This window comes from Colius striatus, chromosome 4, assembly GCF_028858725.1.
Source record: "Colius striatus isolate bColStr4 chromosome 4, bColStr4.1.hap1, whole genome shotgun sequence".
Classification (NCBI taxonomy): Eukaryota; Metazoa; Chordata; class Aves; order Coliiformes; family Coliidae; genus Colius; species Colius striatus.
Window position 1 is genome coordinate 86,111,341 of NC_084762.1, and position 17,370 is coordinate 86,128,710.

The window sequence follows — 17,370 nt, forward strand, 5'->3', positions numbered from 1 at the left end:
ATGGTGTGGAATTCCATACGCCTTCCTGGCCCCTGTGGTGAATAACCTGATGCTGTTTGTAGTTCCTACTGCACCAGCTCTGTTTGCTCCTTTCCCACACTGCTTGCATGCTCTTGCAACATCTCAGAGCAGCATAACATTCTCTCTTGGCAAAGGTATAGAGTGCTTCTTCACTTCATAAATGCTGTTTGCTTCCCGGGACCCACTACAACCCATTCCTGAAATTCCAGATCAGCATTGTCAGTGATAATCAAGCTCCTGGTTTCAAGCACTGTGCTGTGCAAGCCAGAGGCCAAATGTAGTAACCCAGGAATGTGTGATTGCAAAGACTGTCACTTCCCAAGGAACTCTGCTTACTGCCCTTTCCACATACCTGTGGGTGTCACTAACACGGTGACTCTTCCCAGTTAGGTTTGTCATATAGGGTGGACGGCACCTCAAGCAGCTGAAAGTTTTGAAGCAATCATTTCCTATGTTTACAAAACCAGCATGCAACTCGCTGCTGTTTTCCAGATTCCCCTGCAGTTCTTGGCTAGAATTATTTGTTGTTCAAGGCATGTGCCCTCTGAAGAGCCCTTTTGATAGTTTATGTGTTTTCCTTTATATGAAATGGGAATATGTACCATGGTCAGCTTTGCAATGAGAAAACTAGCAGGACACCTCTAGGAAGTGTATTGTCACAGCAGTTTTTCAGTTGAGGCTGAGTGTGTTTTGTCATGACAAGAGCTTAACTGTGTCATTTTTCCATGACTAGCATTTTCTATTGTTGCATGTTTTTAAGGGTATAATCCCATTATAGTCTTTACTGAAAGTGCTTTTCAGCTTCTTAATCTAACAAATAATTTCCTAAATTTTGTTACATGTTCTGGCACTGGCATGCATGTCATGTCAAGGTAGCACTTGATCCCAAACAGCTGTGACTGCCAGTGCTGGTATCTGCAAATGAAAGCCTGGAGTCAGGGAGGTATTATAGAATGGTTTGGGTTCAAGGGACCTTTAGAGATGATCTAATACAACTCCTCTGTCATGGGCAGGGACATCTTCCACCAGATCAGGTTGCTCAAAGCCTTGTCTAGTACTTCCAGGGATGGGGCATCCACAGCTTCTCTATTCCTGTGTCTCACCACCCTTGTAGTTAAGAATGATTTCCTCACACCCAATCTAAATCTGCCCTCTTTCAGTTTAAAACCACTTCCTCTTGTCTTGTCACTCCAGATTCTGGTAAAAAAAAGTCTCTTTCTGTCTTTCTTATGATCTCCCTTTATTCATTCTGTCCTTAAAGGTTTACCATTCCTTCCAGTCACTGAACCCAATTCTCACACATTTTTACTAGCTGTAGCAAAATGTATAGCGTAGGAGGAATCTGAATTACCTGCCTAAACCAAAGGGTCTCAGTAACACTGACCTAACCCAAATTCTGGCTTGCAGGCCAGTGTTCAATTTCTGATGTGAAAGAAGCACTGATAAAAACAGGCTACGCTTTATCTCTGTTGTTTTGAAATGGTGATTCCTTCATGTAGCTCTGTTGTATTGTTTTGTTTTCCTTCCTTAATTAGTGCAGTGTGATTGTTTTGCTTATATTAAGCTGTTTTATTCAAGATATAAAATGCTGATCTTTCTCAGTATACATATAAGGATTGTATATGTTTCTAAAAGAGCTAATGTGCCAGCCCAAGAGTGCAAGGGAAGTCAACAGTCTTCATGAGGACAAATATACTGTTACTCCATCCTGGTAATAGCTATAAGGTTGAAGCAGTGAACATGTTAACTGCTTTGCTAGAAAGATGAAGACTGTGAAGAATGCCATGTGGTTTAGCTATGTGCTGGTTATGTTTACAGTGAAGCACAAGTGACACTGCAACTTACGCACATCAGTTCAACATTAGTTTTCCTTTTCTGCTTGTCCTGCTTAACTGTTCTTTCTGCTGCTGTGTGCACCTGTGCTGAGGGTGTTTAAGTCGTTTCGCTGTCCCACTTCACTACTCTGTTAAACCTGAACCGGAGAGGAAAGAGAGACCTTGAGGATTTAAAAGACTGTCTTGTGCTTGACCCTAGTTAAGCCTGTCACAGTCTTCCCAGCTCATTTGCCATAAAGCATAGTAATTTCCAGACTGTCTATCTGCACCACGTGAAAATGTCAAGGTGAAGCCTGAAATGCACGTGTTGCTCTATAGAAGACATCTATAGAATGGCAATGATTTTCTGATGCACGTAGCATTAATGAAGATGCACTCTGACAGTATGCTCCTGACAAATGAGAATCTGCAGAAAAACATTTAAAATAAATATTGATTAGATTTAAAACTGACTGCTAATTACCATCAGAAGCTCCTAGGCTGCTGCAGTTATAATCTAGGAGTATTTATAGCTCAGGGCTTTAGCATCAGATTTTTTTCTACTGATTGCTCTTCAAGAAGCCTAATCGTACATCACAGGACAGGTTGAGAAAAATAACTGTTCAGCTGTTCCTAACTGCTGATAGCATTATCTTTAGCTGCACAAGCCCCTCCTTCCCCCCCCTCCCGTGTTTTGGAGGATGTGTAAATTTGGATTAGCAATATTTTCGTATTTCTTTTAGGGAACAGTTTACTGAGGATTATTATAGTAAAGATCTGCTCAGTGTGCACAGCATAGTTTATGCAGAGTACACACACATGCATTGTGGCAATGTCTTAAATGAAAACCTTGCAGTTTTATCATTGAGCAATGGCAGATCTGTAAGTTACTCTTTTACAAATATCTAAGTTTTCTTTCTTAACTTGTTTTGATATATTAGATGCAGATTTTTTTTCCTTTCATCATATAGTTGAGCAAAAACCCCAGCATTTTATCAATATGGCTTACCAGAAAATGATTGTGTGTTCTTAGGTGCAAGTGTAAGATATTGTACAATTCCTAGGAGATACTGGTTTTTGTACTGTATTTTTTTGCTTTTAGCATGGACCTGATGCGTTTACTAAGAATGTATTTGGAAACTCTTCATAGCCTTAGTTATGCAGAAGGAAGGCAGTGAAGTCTAATGCGAAAGGTGACAATCTTGCACATAAAATACGCCAGCGGCTCTGGTTTCTGTCCTGTGCCTCAGTTTTCTACCAGTGAAATGGTCATGGTAGTAAACCTAGCTTTTCTTATAGTGCTTTGTGTTCAAGAGAAGAGGAGTTGGGTGCTCTTACTTCCACAAGTGATTCATTACTTTAGGAAGATTCCTCTTCAGAGGAGGTTGCTGGGGCCATGGGCTGGTGACCAAAGGCAGGAGCTGAATGGGAGATGCAGCCCTGAGTGGGTACCCAGCCAGTGCCTAGAGCAGTGACTGCAGCAGAGATGAGCTCTGAGATGATGATGGAGTAATGATCGTGATATGCAGGCAGCTGAGTATTCTTGCCCATCTCAAGAGCCATTTCAGCAGAGGCATTTCAGACAGTGTAAAGCTGCAAAGATCAGAATAACTGGAATGGTAAAGTTTTTACAGAAATTTATTTCTGTAGAAAAAGCTTGGGAAGTGAACATGACTTCTCTCTTTATGCATCTTAATAACATAACTCACATTATGTGGATATATATAGTGCTTCACTGCACATTGAATAGTAATCATTTGATATTATATACTTCTAAGTGAAGTAAATTCATTTTCGAAGTAGTTAAGAGTTCTAGAAACCACTCTGAAGGGCTGAAATGCATCACTAACCGCAGCAATTGCAAATATTGTTGTCTTCATTAATATTAATTTTGAAAAAGTTCCATTTAAACATAAGAAAAAACTATTTTACTGTGAGGGTAATGGAGCCCTGGCACAGGCTGCTCAGGGAGAATGTGGAGACTCCTTCCTTGGCGGTCTTCAAAACCCGCCTGGACATGTTCTTATGCAACCTGATCTAGGTGGAGCTGCTTCTGCAGGGGGGTTGGACTAGATGATCTCAAAAGGTCCCTTCCAACCCCTACCATTCTATGATTCTATGATCTTACCTAAAGTTTCTTTTGAGTGTTTCAACACTGTGCTTTAGGGACTGGGGAAAAGAATATTTTGTCCCCATCATTTCAGTTTCACTTTTTCTTCTTTGTATTCACATTTTGTTTAACAGCAATGTGTACACCTGTCTTTTCCTGGTAAAGGGGGCAGATCTGTCTGTCCAGCTTCCTTTGAGTGAAAGGGGCGGTGAAGCTGGTTTCCTGTTCTACAAGCTTGGCAGTGCCCAAAGATGAGAGATTGGCTCTTTCCTGTTTCAGACAGCTGCTGAGTTGTTGCCATCCTCACCAATCAGAAAATCAGCAGGTTAATGTTAAGAGATTATAGCTTCACAGCTTCTCACTGTACACCTCATAAATATTCCTACCTGTGCCCCAACACATGACAAATGACATGTGTCTGTGTTCACCACTCTGCTCACAGCACGGCTGGGGACATTGTTTTGGTGACTTTGTAAAGGTGTTTATCAGCAGAGCTGTTTAGGATAGAAATTCTGAAGTCTATGTTAAAAAGTTTTGTGAGGAGAACGTCAAGTTCTGTTTTGTGAAGAGGCAGATTGACATGATAATCAGAATGGTAATCTTCTAAAAGTGTGATCACTTGGGCTAGCTAGGGCCTTTTCTGCTCAGTGGTTCCATGGCAGCCCATCGGATTGACTGCTAGCAAGCTACACTACCTGGTCCTCTTGCCTGATCACTGCTCCTTTTGTTTTTTGTCCCTGTTACCCTGGAACGGTTCTGCCTGGGAGTGTTTTCTAGCAGAAGCTTGTTCCTCCTGAAAGTCTGTCACCAGTTAAGCTTTTCAGAAGTGAATTACTGCAAAAAGGCACAACTGATATACTAAATGGGCAAAGCGACTTCCAACCATATAGGTTACAAGATAGATGATGTTACATTTTGTCAGAGATGTAGTTTCTGCTTGTGAGCTAATCTGTAGAGACTACTTGTCATGGATTGTTCTGAGAAAATTTCAATTAAATTTACGGAACAGACCATCCAAGGACTGCTAAGGACTCGTGCATAAACTGCTATCAATGCTGAGAGCTTTCCTCTTACTACTCCAGTACAGCATTAACAATGCCTTTCTCAAGTCCTTTGTGGAAGTGGATTAGGCTGAACAGCCAAAAGGCACTCCTGGTGCAGAATAAGAGCGTCCACACAGTCAGTTGCTAATGCTTTCTACATTCACACCCTCGCTTGTTTTGCAACAGCTTCCCTGTGTAGGCAAGCTCTACATGTTCATGTCATTTGATGGTTAGCATTGCATCAGTGACATTCCAGATTCTGACCACAAAGTTAGTAATGGAAAGTGGTTCATCTTCTAATGAAATGGTAGGGATTTTTATTTTATTCTTTTTCTGGTTGCATCTTTTGCAACTTTTTCTTTCATGTCTGGAGTAAATTCTTAATTTTTTAAATGTGTGCATTACTCTTCTAATCTCTGATTATACAAAATGATGCTCTGTAAGCATGGAAATTACCTTTATCCTGTGTACTGTATGAAGCAGTGAATGTTCAGCCTTTTTTCTTCTGAAAGGCAGGAGAATACCCAAGTAATAAAAATGTTCTTTACATATATTTGTATTTTATTAGCTTGTATCTGATATAATTTTTTTCCTTGTGAAATATTCCAGTTTTTTTCTTGCTTTGCTCATCCAGTGGCATCCTGAACACTGTTGTCTATTGTCACATGCCTGGCACACTTTCATGAAGACTAGAGTTTCCTGGTCATTTAAGTAGTATGTTTATCAGTAAAGTTTATTTTCAGCAAGCCTTTGGTGTTTAACTTGCTTGTTAAGTTTACATGCCATTGTGGTTGCTGACAGTTAAGATGGAAAAATATTATATTCTTAGATTTTCCAGAAATAGTGGCTCCTCTGAGCTTACTGATGAACCTTTATGACTTCTCTTTGGGTAATCTTCATCTCCCCTAGGAGTTTCTTCAGGTCTAGTCCAGACTGCAGTGATGAGGAAACTGCTGTTTGAAATGTTATCCACGGACTTTGAAGTGTGGATTTCTCATGTTTGTTTGCAATAACAGAGGGAACAAGAAAGCTGCCTCTGTGTGCTTGCCTACCAGACTGTTTGAGTTACGTGGTTTATAATCAAAGATATCCTCTCTGTTCACATTTCTAGGGACACAAGTCCCACTGCACAACAATCTGAATTTCCCAAAATCTAAAGGCAAAGATGATCTCTTGCTTCTCACTTTGAATAGAGTATGAGTTGAAGGTTTCACAGGGCACCTTTGGAGTTTGTATTGGGTTTTTTTCTAGGTAAGATTTGTAGTCATGTTTTATTTATTAATGCATTAAACAGCAAATTGTATCTAGCTCCAAGTGTCTTTCCCTCTCCTTCACTTGCATTTCTGTAATGACTGTCATATAACATTTCCATCAAGTCATAGTCCCTCTTCATTTTAAGGTCACTCTGGAAAACTGGCATCAACCATCTCTACCCTGTAGTGAAAGGATAAAAAGGGGATCAGTGTTTCTGTTTAGAACAGTGTATTTGAAAAGGCTTGTAGCTTAGTGGGACAAAATAGTGTAAAATATGCAAGTGCTACAAATTTAATGGCATTAAAGGAGTTTTTAGAGGATTGTTGCTTAGTGCAGGGTACTGTCCTTTCCTTTCCCACTCTTATTATGTGAAGGAATTAACAATTTGCTAATTTGTTCATCTAATTTGTATTTCACACTCCAGGAAACTCAGAATGGCTTATATTTACAGGATTGTTACTTTATTTTAATTTGACCAGATGCATGCCTGTGCACTTTTAACACAAGCAGATGTAAAACAGGGCACAAACAAGGGACTTGTCAGTAGATTAACAGCAAATTGCTTGGCCTGTGCAGAAGCAAGTACATTTGCAACTGCAATCTGGAGCAACATATTAGAGGCCACCTTCCTTAGATCAACTTGTGTATTGCAACACCAGCAAGTAATCAAATTGTAATGTACTTTAATACAAAGCCTAGTTTGGCTTGGTTGGCAAATTAAACTATCACATGCCTCTGGCAAAAGCAAAAAGCCTTTGAACTGTTTGGCTGCAGCTGTAGCTTGCACACCTTATTCTTCCTCTTAAAAATCAAATTAAACTGTAACCTGCAGCCTCTGCGGTAAGTTTCAAGGAAAATTAAGCTGTTGCTAACCTTTCTAGCAAAGATAACTGTCTCTAATCAAGCTGAAAAGTCCAGGCCCAAGTTCCCCTTTCCAAGTTTAGACAAATTCATTGGAGGAAAACTCCAGGGCTTATTAAGTAAAAAGATACTACCTCTGACTCAGGAAGTCCTTGGCCACAAATTGCTAGAGACTGGGAAGGTTTGCCAGGACAGTATTACTCTATGCTTCCCCTCTTCTTTCACTCCTCCTACCACATTTACTGTGGATCCATCCAAGTGGCAGGACACTGGACTGTTGTTCTGTTCTGCCTCTCTGGATCTGAAGTATAATCCAAATGCGGAGCATTAATGGATGTGCTGACCCACTCTTAAGCAGTGCACATGGTGATCTCAGCAACATGTTTAGTGGAAAGCAGTGTTTGGGCTCATTGCCTCCTTAAGACCTGTCCTTGAACCCTCCTCGCCTCATGCTAGCAGAGCCCCAGACTCCTTCGGACTCTTGGAATGCAACTCTTGGATGCGATCACGTCCTTCACCTCCCCCACCTTTCGTTCTTTTCTGTGTCCTGCTGGCAGGAACACTTGGCATTTGGCTTGCCCTCATAACATTCATGTTTTTCTTGGAGCTCTCAGTGATAGGATTTTTCCCAGCCTGGACGAGTTGCTGTTATTTCTATAGAGTCAGCAGTACAATAGACCCTCTTGGGAGCCAAGACCTTGTCTGTCTGGTGGCTCAGGCTTACAAAGGCTCAGTCCTGCGTGCTTAACGTCACCCTTTGATTTCCGGGATTAGTGTCTGACTGATGGCAGGTGAGAAGGCAAAACAGCACAGCACAAAAGGAAAGAAATCAATTAAGTTTACATTGCAACGTGTACTCAAACTCAGGGCCAGGTTAGAGAACCAGGAATTGGGTAGAGGACACGGTTGGCACTGGAAACAGAGAGCAGAGGGCAGTCTGCCTGTCATAGAAGTGACAATGGCAATGGAGAGGTTCTTCCCTCTAATGTTTTTTTTTAATGTATATACAGCCCATGCTGAATATAATTCACAAGATACAGTCAATGGCTCCACACTATGGTTTTCTTATTTTTAAAAGTTGGCTTAAAACTTCTCAGTCCCTCTCAGCAGAGTAGGTAAAAACTGAGCTAAGGCATATTAGTCACGTTTTTATCGAGAGATGAAAGTGATAGAGATATAAAGTACTACCAGCTTTTAATTAAAATTGAAGAAGTAAAAAACAGTTGGCAGTTGCAAAGTTCATTATTATGTGTTTCCAAAAATAGATACCTTTATGAGAATGCAGTTTTATTACAACAGTGGGCACTAATTAGCTGTAAACATCACTGCTGAGATAGCCAGATAGAAAATACTAATACTCATAACAAGTTTCAATTGGCTGGAATGGAAAACTAGAAACTCTTCAAATGTAATCTCTCAGACTACCAAAATAGATATATGTACTTCTGTTACTTAAAGCAACATCTGAATTTCAGGAACAATAACTTAGTGTTTTCTGCATCTGGTTTTCATTTGCAAGGAAAACTCAATTTAAGAAAAAAAGAGTAACGTGACTGAGCTGAAATATGTACAACACTGTTTCTGTTTCTTCTTTCTATAGAATAATCAGACTTGCAAGTTAGATCTTCCAAACTTTTATACTTTTATTTGGTAAAAGACCTCTTTGACTATCTTCCAATATGAGTTTACAGGTATAGAGCTACAGTTTAGAGCATCTTCCTGACCAGTTTGGGACGTATGTGTGTCTTGCACGGTCTCTGAAAAATTTACTGTGTTTAAAAAAAGTTATTTTCCTCTCTTCTCCTCTAATCTAGAACATCAAGCAACAACAACAAATCTGTGGGTGGTTTATCTGATTTATGCTAATTTGCTATTGACATGTTTGAGGTATCACTTGCACCATCCCAGTCTTGCATATTTGTTATTAAAAACACTAGCTGCTTATGGAAAAGAAATATTTTAAATAATTATTCATCTGTGCTCTGATAACTTTTTTAAACCAGGGCTTCACTCTGGTAGGCTGTATACAAAATCATTGCAAATGAAGTGCAACCTGAAGTGTTTAGAATAAGCTTGCAGCAAGAGGATGGTTTGAACATGGTGAACACTCTTCCAGAAAAGGCTACTTAATGCCTAAATTGGAGTGCTGAGCTTTAAAAGAAGAAGTCACAGGCACAAGCCCTGCATTTTAAAACTTTACCCACCTTCCTTGGCATATATATACACAACAAAAAATTAGAAAATCATCCTCTGTAAACAGTGACCTGTCCTAGCCTTTGCTAGTACTGCTGCGTTCTGGCTTCATTGACTGATGTGATGTGCTGGTACATTAGAACTTCAGGCCAAGTTCATGAGCTGAAACAAAGTACAAGATACAAAACAGCTGAGTTTCCAGAGGTTTTCAGCAGGAAGGATTAGAGCTGCAGTATGTCAAAATGTGAAGATATATGAATTTAAGGAAATTTTAAATCTCTTGTTATTTGTTGGCATTTCTTATAGGAAAAAAACCCCAGTATATTATTTAAACAAAGCAACCCGTGCCCAAGCTGGCACCTACCAATGTTGGCAACATTGTTTAGTCTTATTGTCTCAATGGGATTTCACCCATTGCTTTGCATTTCAAAGCTTCATTAAAAACAAAACCACCTTTTTCCTCCCTAACATTGTATATTCTTCAAAATACTACATGTTTCTGAGACAATAAACATTCTATATGAGCAATCTAAGAATATGTGATTGCTTTTCTTTTCTGAAAACTGGTAACTCACTCAAGTCTTTTTCTGGTGTCTAAACCATTGCAGTTTCAGTATTTACAGTTAAATTGGGCCCATTTTTTTCCTCCTGATTTGCAGGTGTTTACTTTTGTTAGAGAGTCAGTGTCTGATAAAGGTATGTTAATATTCCTGGAGATAAAAGCCTTAAAATTATTATTGACATTGGGCATTGGAACTTTTTTTCCTTCTGCATCCATAGTCTATTGATTGACTGAGACCTTAGAAACAAAAATACCCTTGATGTACCCTTGATGTACCCTGAGTATTGCCAAAGAATTTGGAAGACTACTTGGGTTAGAAACATTCCTAAATGCTTTGAAAACCCTTGGTATATTGCAATGAAGGGCAAGCTCTCTGAAGGAGGAAGGAAAAATCTGCAAATAAACCCTGTCATAGAAAGAGATGCTGTGGTAGAGCAAGGGCTGCAACATCAATGCCAGGGGTACCTCAGCCAGAGATGTGCTGGCTCGCATGGCAGTGTGCTTGGTCTAGACTGGGTGTGAGAGACTGTGATTGCTCCAAGAGTGATGTCTGCTATTATCACCCGGAAGGTGATGGTATGATACAGGCATGCAGACCTGACCATAAGTTAGGAAACACTGGTCCTTAGCAGATGTGGAATAATGAATACCAAGGATGCAAAGATCAGCTGATAGTGTGCAATAGCAGCAAAGAGAACCAAGACTGAGACTTTGTAGAAGGCAAATCCTGAAGTAACCCTAAACCCTCCATGTTCACTGGTGTTTCTCACTGCCTCCTTGGTAGTCAGAACCAGCACGGGCCACTGAAAGGATTTCATCCTCTCCGAACCGTGTGTTGCTACCTTGCAAACTAGGTTGTGCAGCTAGAGAGAAAAGTGTTCTTTTCAGCTTGGGACACTATAAGTACTGTGCCCCAAGGCACTGCTGCAAAAACATTGCAGAACTACCCCAAAGGAATAGAAAGTTAGGGCAGGTGTCAAGTTTTCTGTTATCACTAGATAAGATTTAAAGATAAATGAATGCATTCAAATGAATCCTGGATTCACAATAACAGAGCAAAGTTGGGAAAAGATAAATCAACAGATATACATTTATTAAGGTTATACTTAGTGATATTTGTCCTCCTTGGCTGCTCCTGTGTCTCAGCTTTTGACTGGCTAATTGGTTTCTGCATGGAACTGTGGGCTGGTGTGCCTCTGTGTATGCAGAACTGCTGTCACCTTGCTTTCTTCTTCTGATAAAAGTGGGGACCTGCATCTTCTCTAGCTCAAGGCACATTTCTTCTCATTTGTGCACCCCACATACCCTGGTATTGGACCATCACATGTTTTCCAGGAGATTTCAGTATTTCATTCTGCCCCTCCTTCTTAAGGTTACTTCAATGATGTTTTTATTGTCCCTCTCAAATAAGACTTTCTTGGCTTTTGCTTTTCACTAATTATTGGTGCCTTGTAAAAATACAGTGACATCTCTTTACAACATGATGCATTATGATATATATTACAGATTCCTTTTAAAGTATATAGTGTGTATACAGGCTGTAGAGCAAGCCTATTGATGACATTCAAACACAGACTGATCTCGAGAGTAGGACTAACAAATCTGCGAAAGCTCCTCCTCATCCTTTGTTAGATTTTGGCGACTCATCTGCATGTTTCTCGTTTTTGGTGAACGTGAATAGAGAATATCAAAGGCTTTGCATATATCCGGGGTAGTTTGCTTTCCTTCCCAGCCTTCCTGTCTAGCATTGGTTACGAATAGCCACACACACACAAACACACACACAAAAAGTGGTTACCATTTATAAATCCACATTTTCTAACAGGCACTCTACTACAGTATTTTTTGCAGCGTCTTGTGGCATCTTAGATGTCAGTGTGAGGTAATGCCTCACAGGTGATGGATTTTGTTTGCTTATTTTAAGTATTGGATATCTATGCTACATATTAAATGCAAACTGTCTTGTTTCCCATTATAGTTTGTCACCAGTCAGATAATAGCAATGAGGCCATTGAAGAAATCGATGAAGATATAGCTGTGACTCAGAGTCAAATGAACTTTATTTGTCCCATTACACAGGTATGCTATCACTCCTACTAGAGTTGATTGGGAAATAGTTATTTCATATTCTTCATTGGATCGTTTATTACAAATATTTGTTTAAAATCAGCCAGTATAAATTATAAGCAGTATCATAGAAGAGTAACATTGCTTGGGAAAAAGGCCCATGTAAGTAGGATTGCAGCTTGCCATGCAGGACTGAGCCCATCATTTGAATGGAATGCCGTGTACAAATGGCAAACACACTTCCTGCTCTTTTACATAAATCTCGTAAGAGGCATTTTCATGGGCATTATCAGTTCCTTTACAGCAAACCTTATTGATTACAGATGGAAATGAAGAGGCCAGTTCGAAACAAAGTCTGTGGACATACTTACGAAGAAGACGCCATTCTAAAAATTATCCAGACCCGAAAGCAGCAAAAGAAAAAAGTCCGGTAAGCCAACAAGAATGTGTGGAAAAGCTATTTGCTTTGCTGTGTAAGTGGAATTTTACTCCACTTGTTCTAGGAAATGTATTTGGATTGGCAAGGCTGCAGGAAGTAATACCTCAGTCTCTGCCCAAGTCACAGCCTCCTCATTAGTACTGTACACGTGAAGGAGCTTTTCTTTCTTAATGAAAACAATGTGTAAGGAAATATTCAGGAAGTGTGTGGGGAAGTTGCAGCTACTCATGGTACCTGCACAGCAGAAGCAAAGAGGTTTCGTACAACCATGAACAACAAAGAGAAACTTCAGCTTCCTAAAAGCTGCTCATTTTGTTTCTACCACTCATTTAACAAGCCCTGAAGTTATTGAAAAAAAAAGATAAACAAATGTTTTCTCTTTGCACCTTCTTTTGCAATTATATTCCAATACAGCTGAGAAATATTAAATGGGTGTTAAAGTGAGAAATATTAAACCATGACTTTTTAGGTAGTACAGAGTTTAAGAATGATCAGACAGAGCTTTGAAAACGATCAGACAGAATCGTGCAGTTCCCACTACGATGCAATTAAAGAATTCTTCCTTTGTATCATCAAAGCATGCTGCCACTTTGCACAAAGGACATATTTTTTTGAATGAAAAGATGTAACAGTTTTATTTTTAAACCTGAAATTCTGCCTGGTAAGTTTCAAATTTAGGGTGGTTTTATTTAATTTTTTAAAGAGGGGTTCAGACTCTCTTTAGAGCAAGTTTATGTGTCATTTCATAATTCATTTCACATTTGGTTTTACACCATATATGCTAGAGCCTCATGCTTTGGGACTGATGACCTCATGGAAAGTTACCAATTGTGGACTTTTTAATAAATGTGCAGTTTACACATGCTCTGGAAGGTCTATTATAGACTAGCATGCTGATTTCCCCAAAGATAGTGCCACAGGCTTCCTATATCTGTTGCTCTTGCTTTTCTGTTACTCTACATACTCTGCCATGGGGATTCAAAGGTGGAGAGGGACTTTTTATTTCACATTCCTTGAAAGTACTGCTATGAAATCAGGCATGGACTGGGATGGCCAGCTGTTACCTTAGTGTCAAGACAGTTTGAAGAACAAGATGGAAGTACATTTTGTTATGAGATATAGGGAGAAAAAGTGGAGTGGGTGCAGTGTCCTGGGAATAACAACAAAACCAGCAATGTGGATGGACAGAAACCAGGCTGGAAAAATGAACAGGAGTTGAGAAATAGCTTAGAAGTTGGAGAGAAAAAAGTGATCATTCTGGAGGACAGGGACAAGCTGGGAAGCATGTGCTCAACAGCCAAAAAACATGACAAAAATACCTTCTACTTTAGGAAACGAAATTTAAGATGTTCTAAATAATTCTCTGTTGTTAAATCCACCAGGATAATGTCATGGTAGTAGAGACTGTTGTGGTGAGCTGAAAGTTTCAGCACTGCTGAAAAACTGATCGGCTCACAGATTGAATTTTTATTTTAGTTTTAGAATCATGGAATCATAGAATGGTAGGGGTTGGAAGGGACCTTTAGAGATCATCTAGTCCACCCCCCTGCAGAAGCAGGTTCACCTAGATAAATCGCATAGGAACATGTCCAGGTGGGTCTTGAAGACCTCCAAGGAAGGAGACTCCACAACCCCTCTGGGCAGCCTGTGCCAGGGCTCCCTCACCTGAACAGTGAAATAGATTTTTCTTATATTTAAGTGGAACTTTTTGTGTTCCAGCTTCATCCCACTACCCCTTGTCCTGTTGCTAGATACAATAGAAAAAAGGGATGTCCCAACCTCCTGACACCCACCCTTTAGAGATTTATAAATGTTAATATGATCACCCCTCAGTCTCCTCCAGACTAAACAGCCCCAGTTCCCGCAGCCTTTCCTCTAAGAAGTTTTACTTTCTAAGAAGTCAAAAGCTTAGATAAAATAGAGGAAAAACAAAGAGAAATCATATAAGCTTTACAACATCTGTCTTTAAAAGCTACCTTCTACCTAAACTGAAGTGTGCAGTCTGAGTCCTGGCTTCATGTTGAGCTTTCACATTTATACACACAGTTACTCCAGTATTCTAGAAAAGCACACACACAACAACAACTCAGCTTCTCTGTAACTAAGTTAGGAAAGACTGCTTGGTTTTCTCTGCCCATCTCATTGACTTGCTATATTTTTTCACCTTTTTTTGTGAAAATGCAGTCAGTTTGGGCTGGAAGATGGGTCAGCTGATGCAAGATGTTCTCTATTTGAGTACCCCATTCTGGTGGTGTTGACCATGCTCCTACCAGCAATATTCACGTGGAAGCAAGTGTCTTGATAGAGCAGAGTCATGGTTAGGGAGATCCTCTCTATCCTGACTCTGAATCAAAGGTGTAGCTCACTCTGGAATTACAGAGGTGTCTGTTTCCTCACACATACTTTGCAGTTTGGATCCATGGAACCAATTTGGGTAGCTGGGCAGTGCAGTAGCTGAGTGCCAGCTCTTCCCTCAGCTGCCATACACACAGGCACCAGTCGTGTGCTGAGAGACTTGCCATAGGCTCCTTTAGGCAACTCTTACGTGTCTCAGTTTGCTCACTATTTTCTACTGCCTGGGAGGATATACTAATACTTTATGCTTACAGGAAATGTGGGAAGTATTCTGAGCACTCGTCATTCATTATCCGTGACAAACACAGTAAGCTGTGGGCAAATCTGGAATAAAAGCTATAGGAACTGAGTGTAAATATAGTAAATAGTGTAATAGTGTAAACAGTGATAGGACAAAGGGTAATGGTTTTAAACTGAAAGAGGAGAGATTCAGATTAGATAATAGGAAAAAGTTCTTACCTGTGAAGGTGGAAGAGGCACTGGAAGAGGTTACTTGGAGAGTTAATGGATGCCCCATCCCTGGAAGTGTTCAACACCAGGTTGGATGGGGCTTGGAACAACCCAGTCTAGTGGAAGATGTCCCTGCCCATGGCAGGGGGGTTAGAACTAGATGATCTTTAAGGTCTCTTCCAACCCAGACCATTCCATCATAAATAAATTCAGGGCCTCAGACAAAAGTTACTCCTAATAGAGGAAAAAATCAGGAAAAAGTGTTATTTCAGACTACAGGTACCATCTCTGTATGTTTGGGACACTGCCAAAGGAAAGTGACCTTTAGTCTCTGAACATCTTTCACCTTGCTGTCTTTATCTGGCTGTTTCAAGTAGTTTTAAGCCATTTTGTATCTGATTATCATTTAAAGAATGTTAATTTGACCCCATCTCTCCTTTCTGTGGTTTCTCAGTTCATAAAAGTGCGGGTAAATTTTTACACCAATCAGATAGTTCACCGATTCACCAGCTAGCCTTTGCAAATCTCTTTTATCTGTTTCCCTAGAAATTAGTTTCCCTATTTATCTGTTAGTGAAGATTATACTTCTCTGCTGTAGATTAATGAGGTAAGAGACAGTAGCCTGCAGTTTGTAGAGAAGGCAACACAGAAAGATGTCCATGCAATGCTGGTGTCATTACAGATGCAGGCAGCTTGAGTGCTTGAAGCAAGAGAGTGATCCACAGGTGGGAGGCTCCATCTCTTGCTGTGTTCCTTCAGCTGTTGATTCCTCTCTTGCTGTGTACCTTCAGCTGTTGATTCCCACCAGTTTAGATAAATGGATTTATTTTTCCCCACAGAGAGCTGGTACAGAGGAAAAGAGGTAACAAACTGACAGACAGCGTGAATCCCAGAGAAATACAGTAAACTAGCAGATGTTACATAAAAGCCTATATCTGACAAATACAATTCTTCCAATTTAATGGAGTCTCTCTTTTCTTTTTAACAGATGCCCTAAAATTGGCTGTAGCCATGCTGATGTAAAAGAATCAGATCTTATGCCAGATGAAGCACTTAAAAGAGCGATTGACAGTCAGAATAAACAAAGCTGGTCAACACTGGAGAAGTCAGATGGATACGATTCTTCTACAAAGGAAATTTGTTGTTAGAGGTCTTGGGAGATAAGCTGCTGATTGTAAGTAGGTTGTGTAACTGATTGTTATTTAAAGTGTTTCATTTATAGTCAAAGTTGAAGGTGCAGCTGTAACTGAACGCAATTTTTAAGCTGCTGAATATAAGGAATTCCAGTTTAACTTGTTTGGCTTTTTTTAAACCTCCCTGAAGTTCTAAAAGCATGCATTTGATAAATAAAACAAGTTTTGTGGCATTTAACCTTCCTTGTTGGTGTGCTATTTTTTTTCAGCATGTTGGAGCTGCAGATTCTGCTGGCATGTAGCAGCTGAGTGCTGTGCTCAGTACTGTCTCTGTAACTGCTGGCAGCACTCAGAGTAGGGCACTCTGAGCAAGGATTTACCCAAGTCACCTGTCCTGCTTGGGAGCATGTCCACATTTTAATACAAACCTCAGGAAACCTTAGTAGAGCTTAATTTGCAGAAAGTGCTGCACATCTATACCTTGTGTGGACACAAAAAATTGACTCAGCTTTAAGGATCTTGGCCTTGTTCTTATAATTTTTGAACCCTCTGCCCTAACTTAGGCTTTTCTTTTGAGATTCAGAAGCTTTTATTTCGAGTGGTTTGCATTTGGAAGTCCCAGAGGGCTTTACCTTAGTACTGTAGGTTAGGAGAGAGACTACAGTTATTTACAAATATATTCCAATAACTAATTTGTAGATGACACAAACAGGTTGTAACCATATGCCTTGGATTGAAAAGCAGTTCATCTTCTTTTATGTAAGCTTCAGGTATCTATGCATTTGGGCATAGATCCAGAAAAGGACTTAAACTTTGTGAGACCCCATATTTTCACCTAAATTGGTGTGAACACATCTAGCAGATGAGGCACTATATATATGAGTTAGAAATAACCATAGGTAAAAGGAGGAACTGCCTCGGTGGTCAGATGGCAAATATTGCTTGAGCTTTGGGAACCTTAGTGCGTTACATGGTACTTTCCTAGGTCATTTTTCTGAATTGTCAATCTGACATTTAGTGTAAAATGCAGCTAAGGTACATAATGCTGCACTTTTCACTCTGGGTTAG

The 17,370-nt window shown here is 39.9% G+C and overlaps 1 protein-coding gene across 2 annotated transcripts in view; it reads left to right on the forward strand.

Annotated features, from left to right (window-relative positions):
* NSMCE2 (NSE2 (MMS21) homolog, SMC5-SMC6 complex SUMO ligase) overlaps window positions 1-16,540 on the forward strand; it is a 132,487-nt gene extending 115,947 nt beyond the window's left edge. For both annotated transcript variants that reach the window (XM_061995616.1, XM_061995617.1), the window contains exons 5-7: window positions 11,837-11,937; window positions 12,249-12,355; window positions 16,158-16,540. In XM_061995616.1, the coding sequence (XP_061851600.1) occupies window positions 11,837-11,937; window positions 12,249-12,355; window positions 16,158-16,317 (368 nt within the window). In that variant the 3' untranslated portion in view covers window positions 16,318-16,540. The remainder of the gene's footprint in view (window positions 1-11,836; window positions 11,938-12,248; window positions 12,356-16,157) is intronic.
* The last annotated feature ends 830 nt before the right edge of the window (window positions 16,541-17,370 follow it).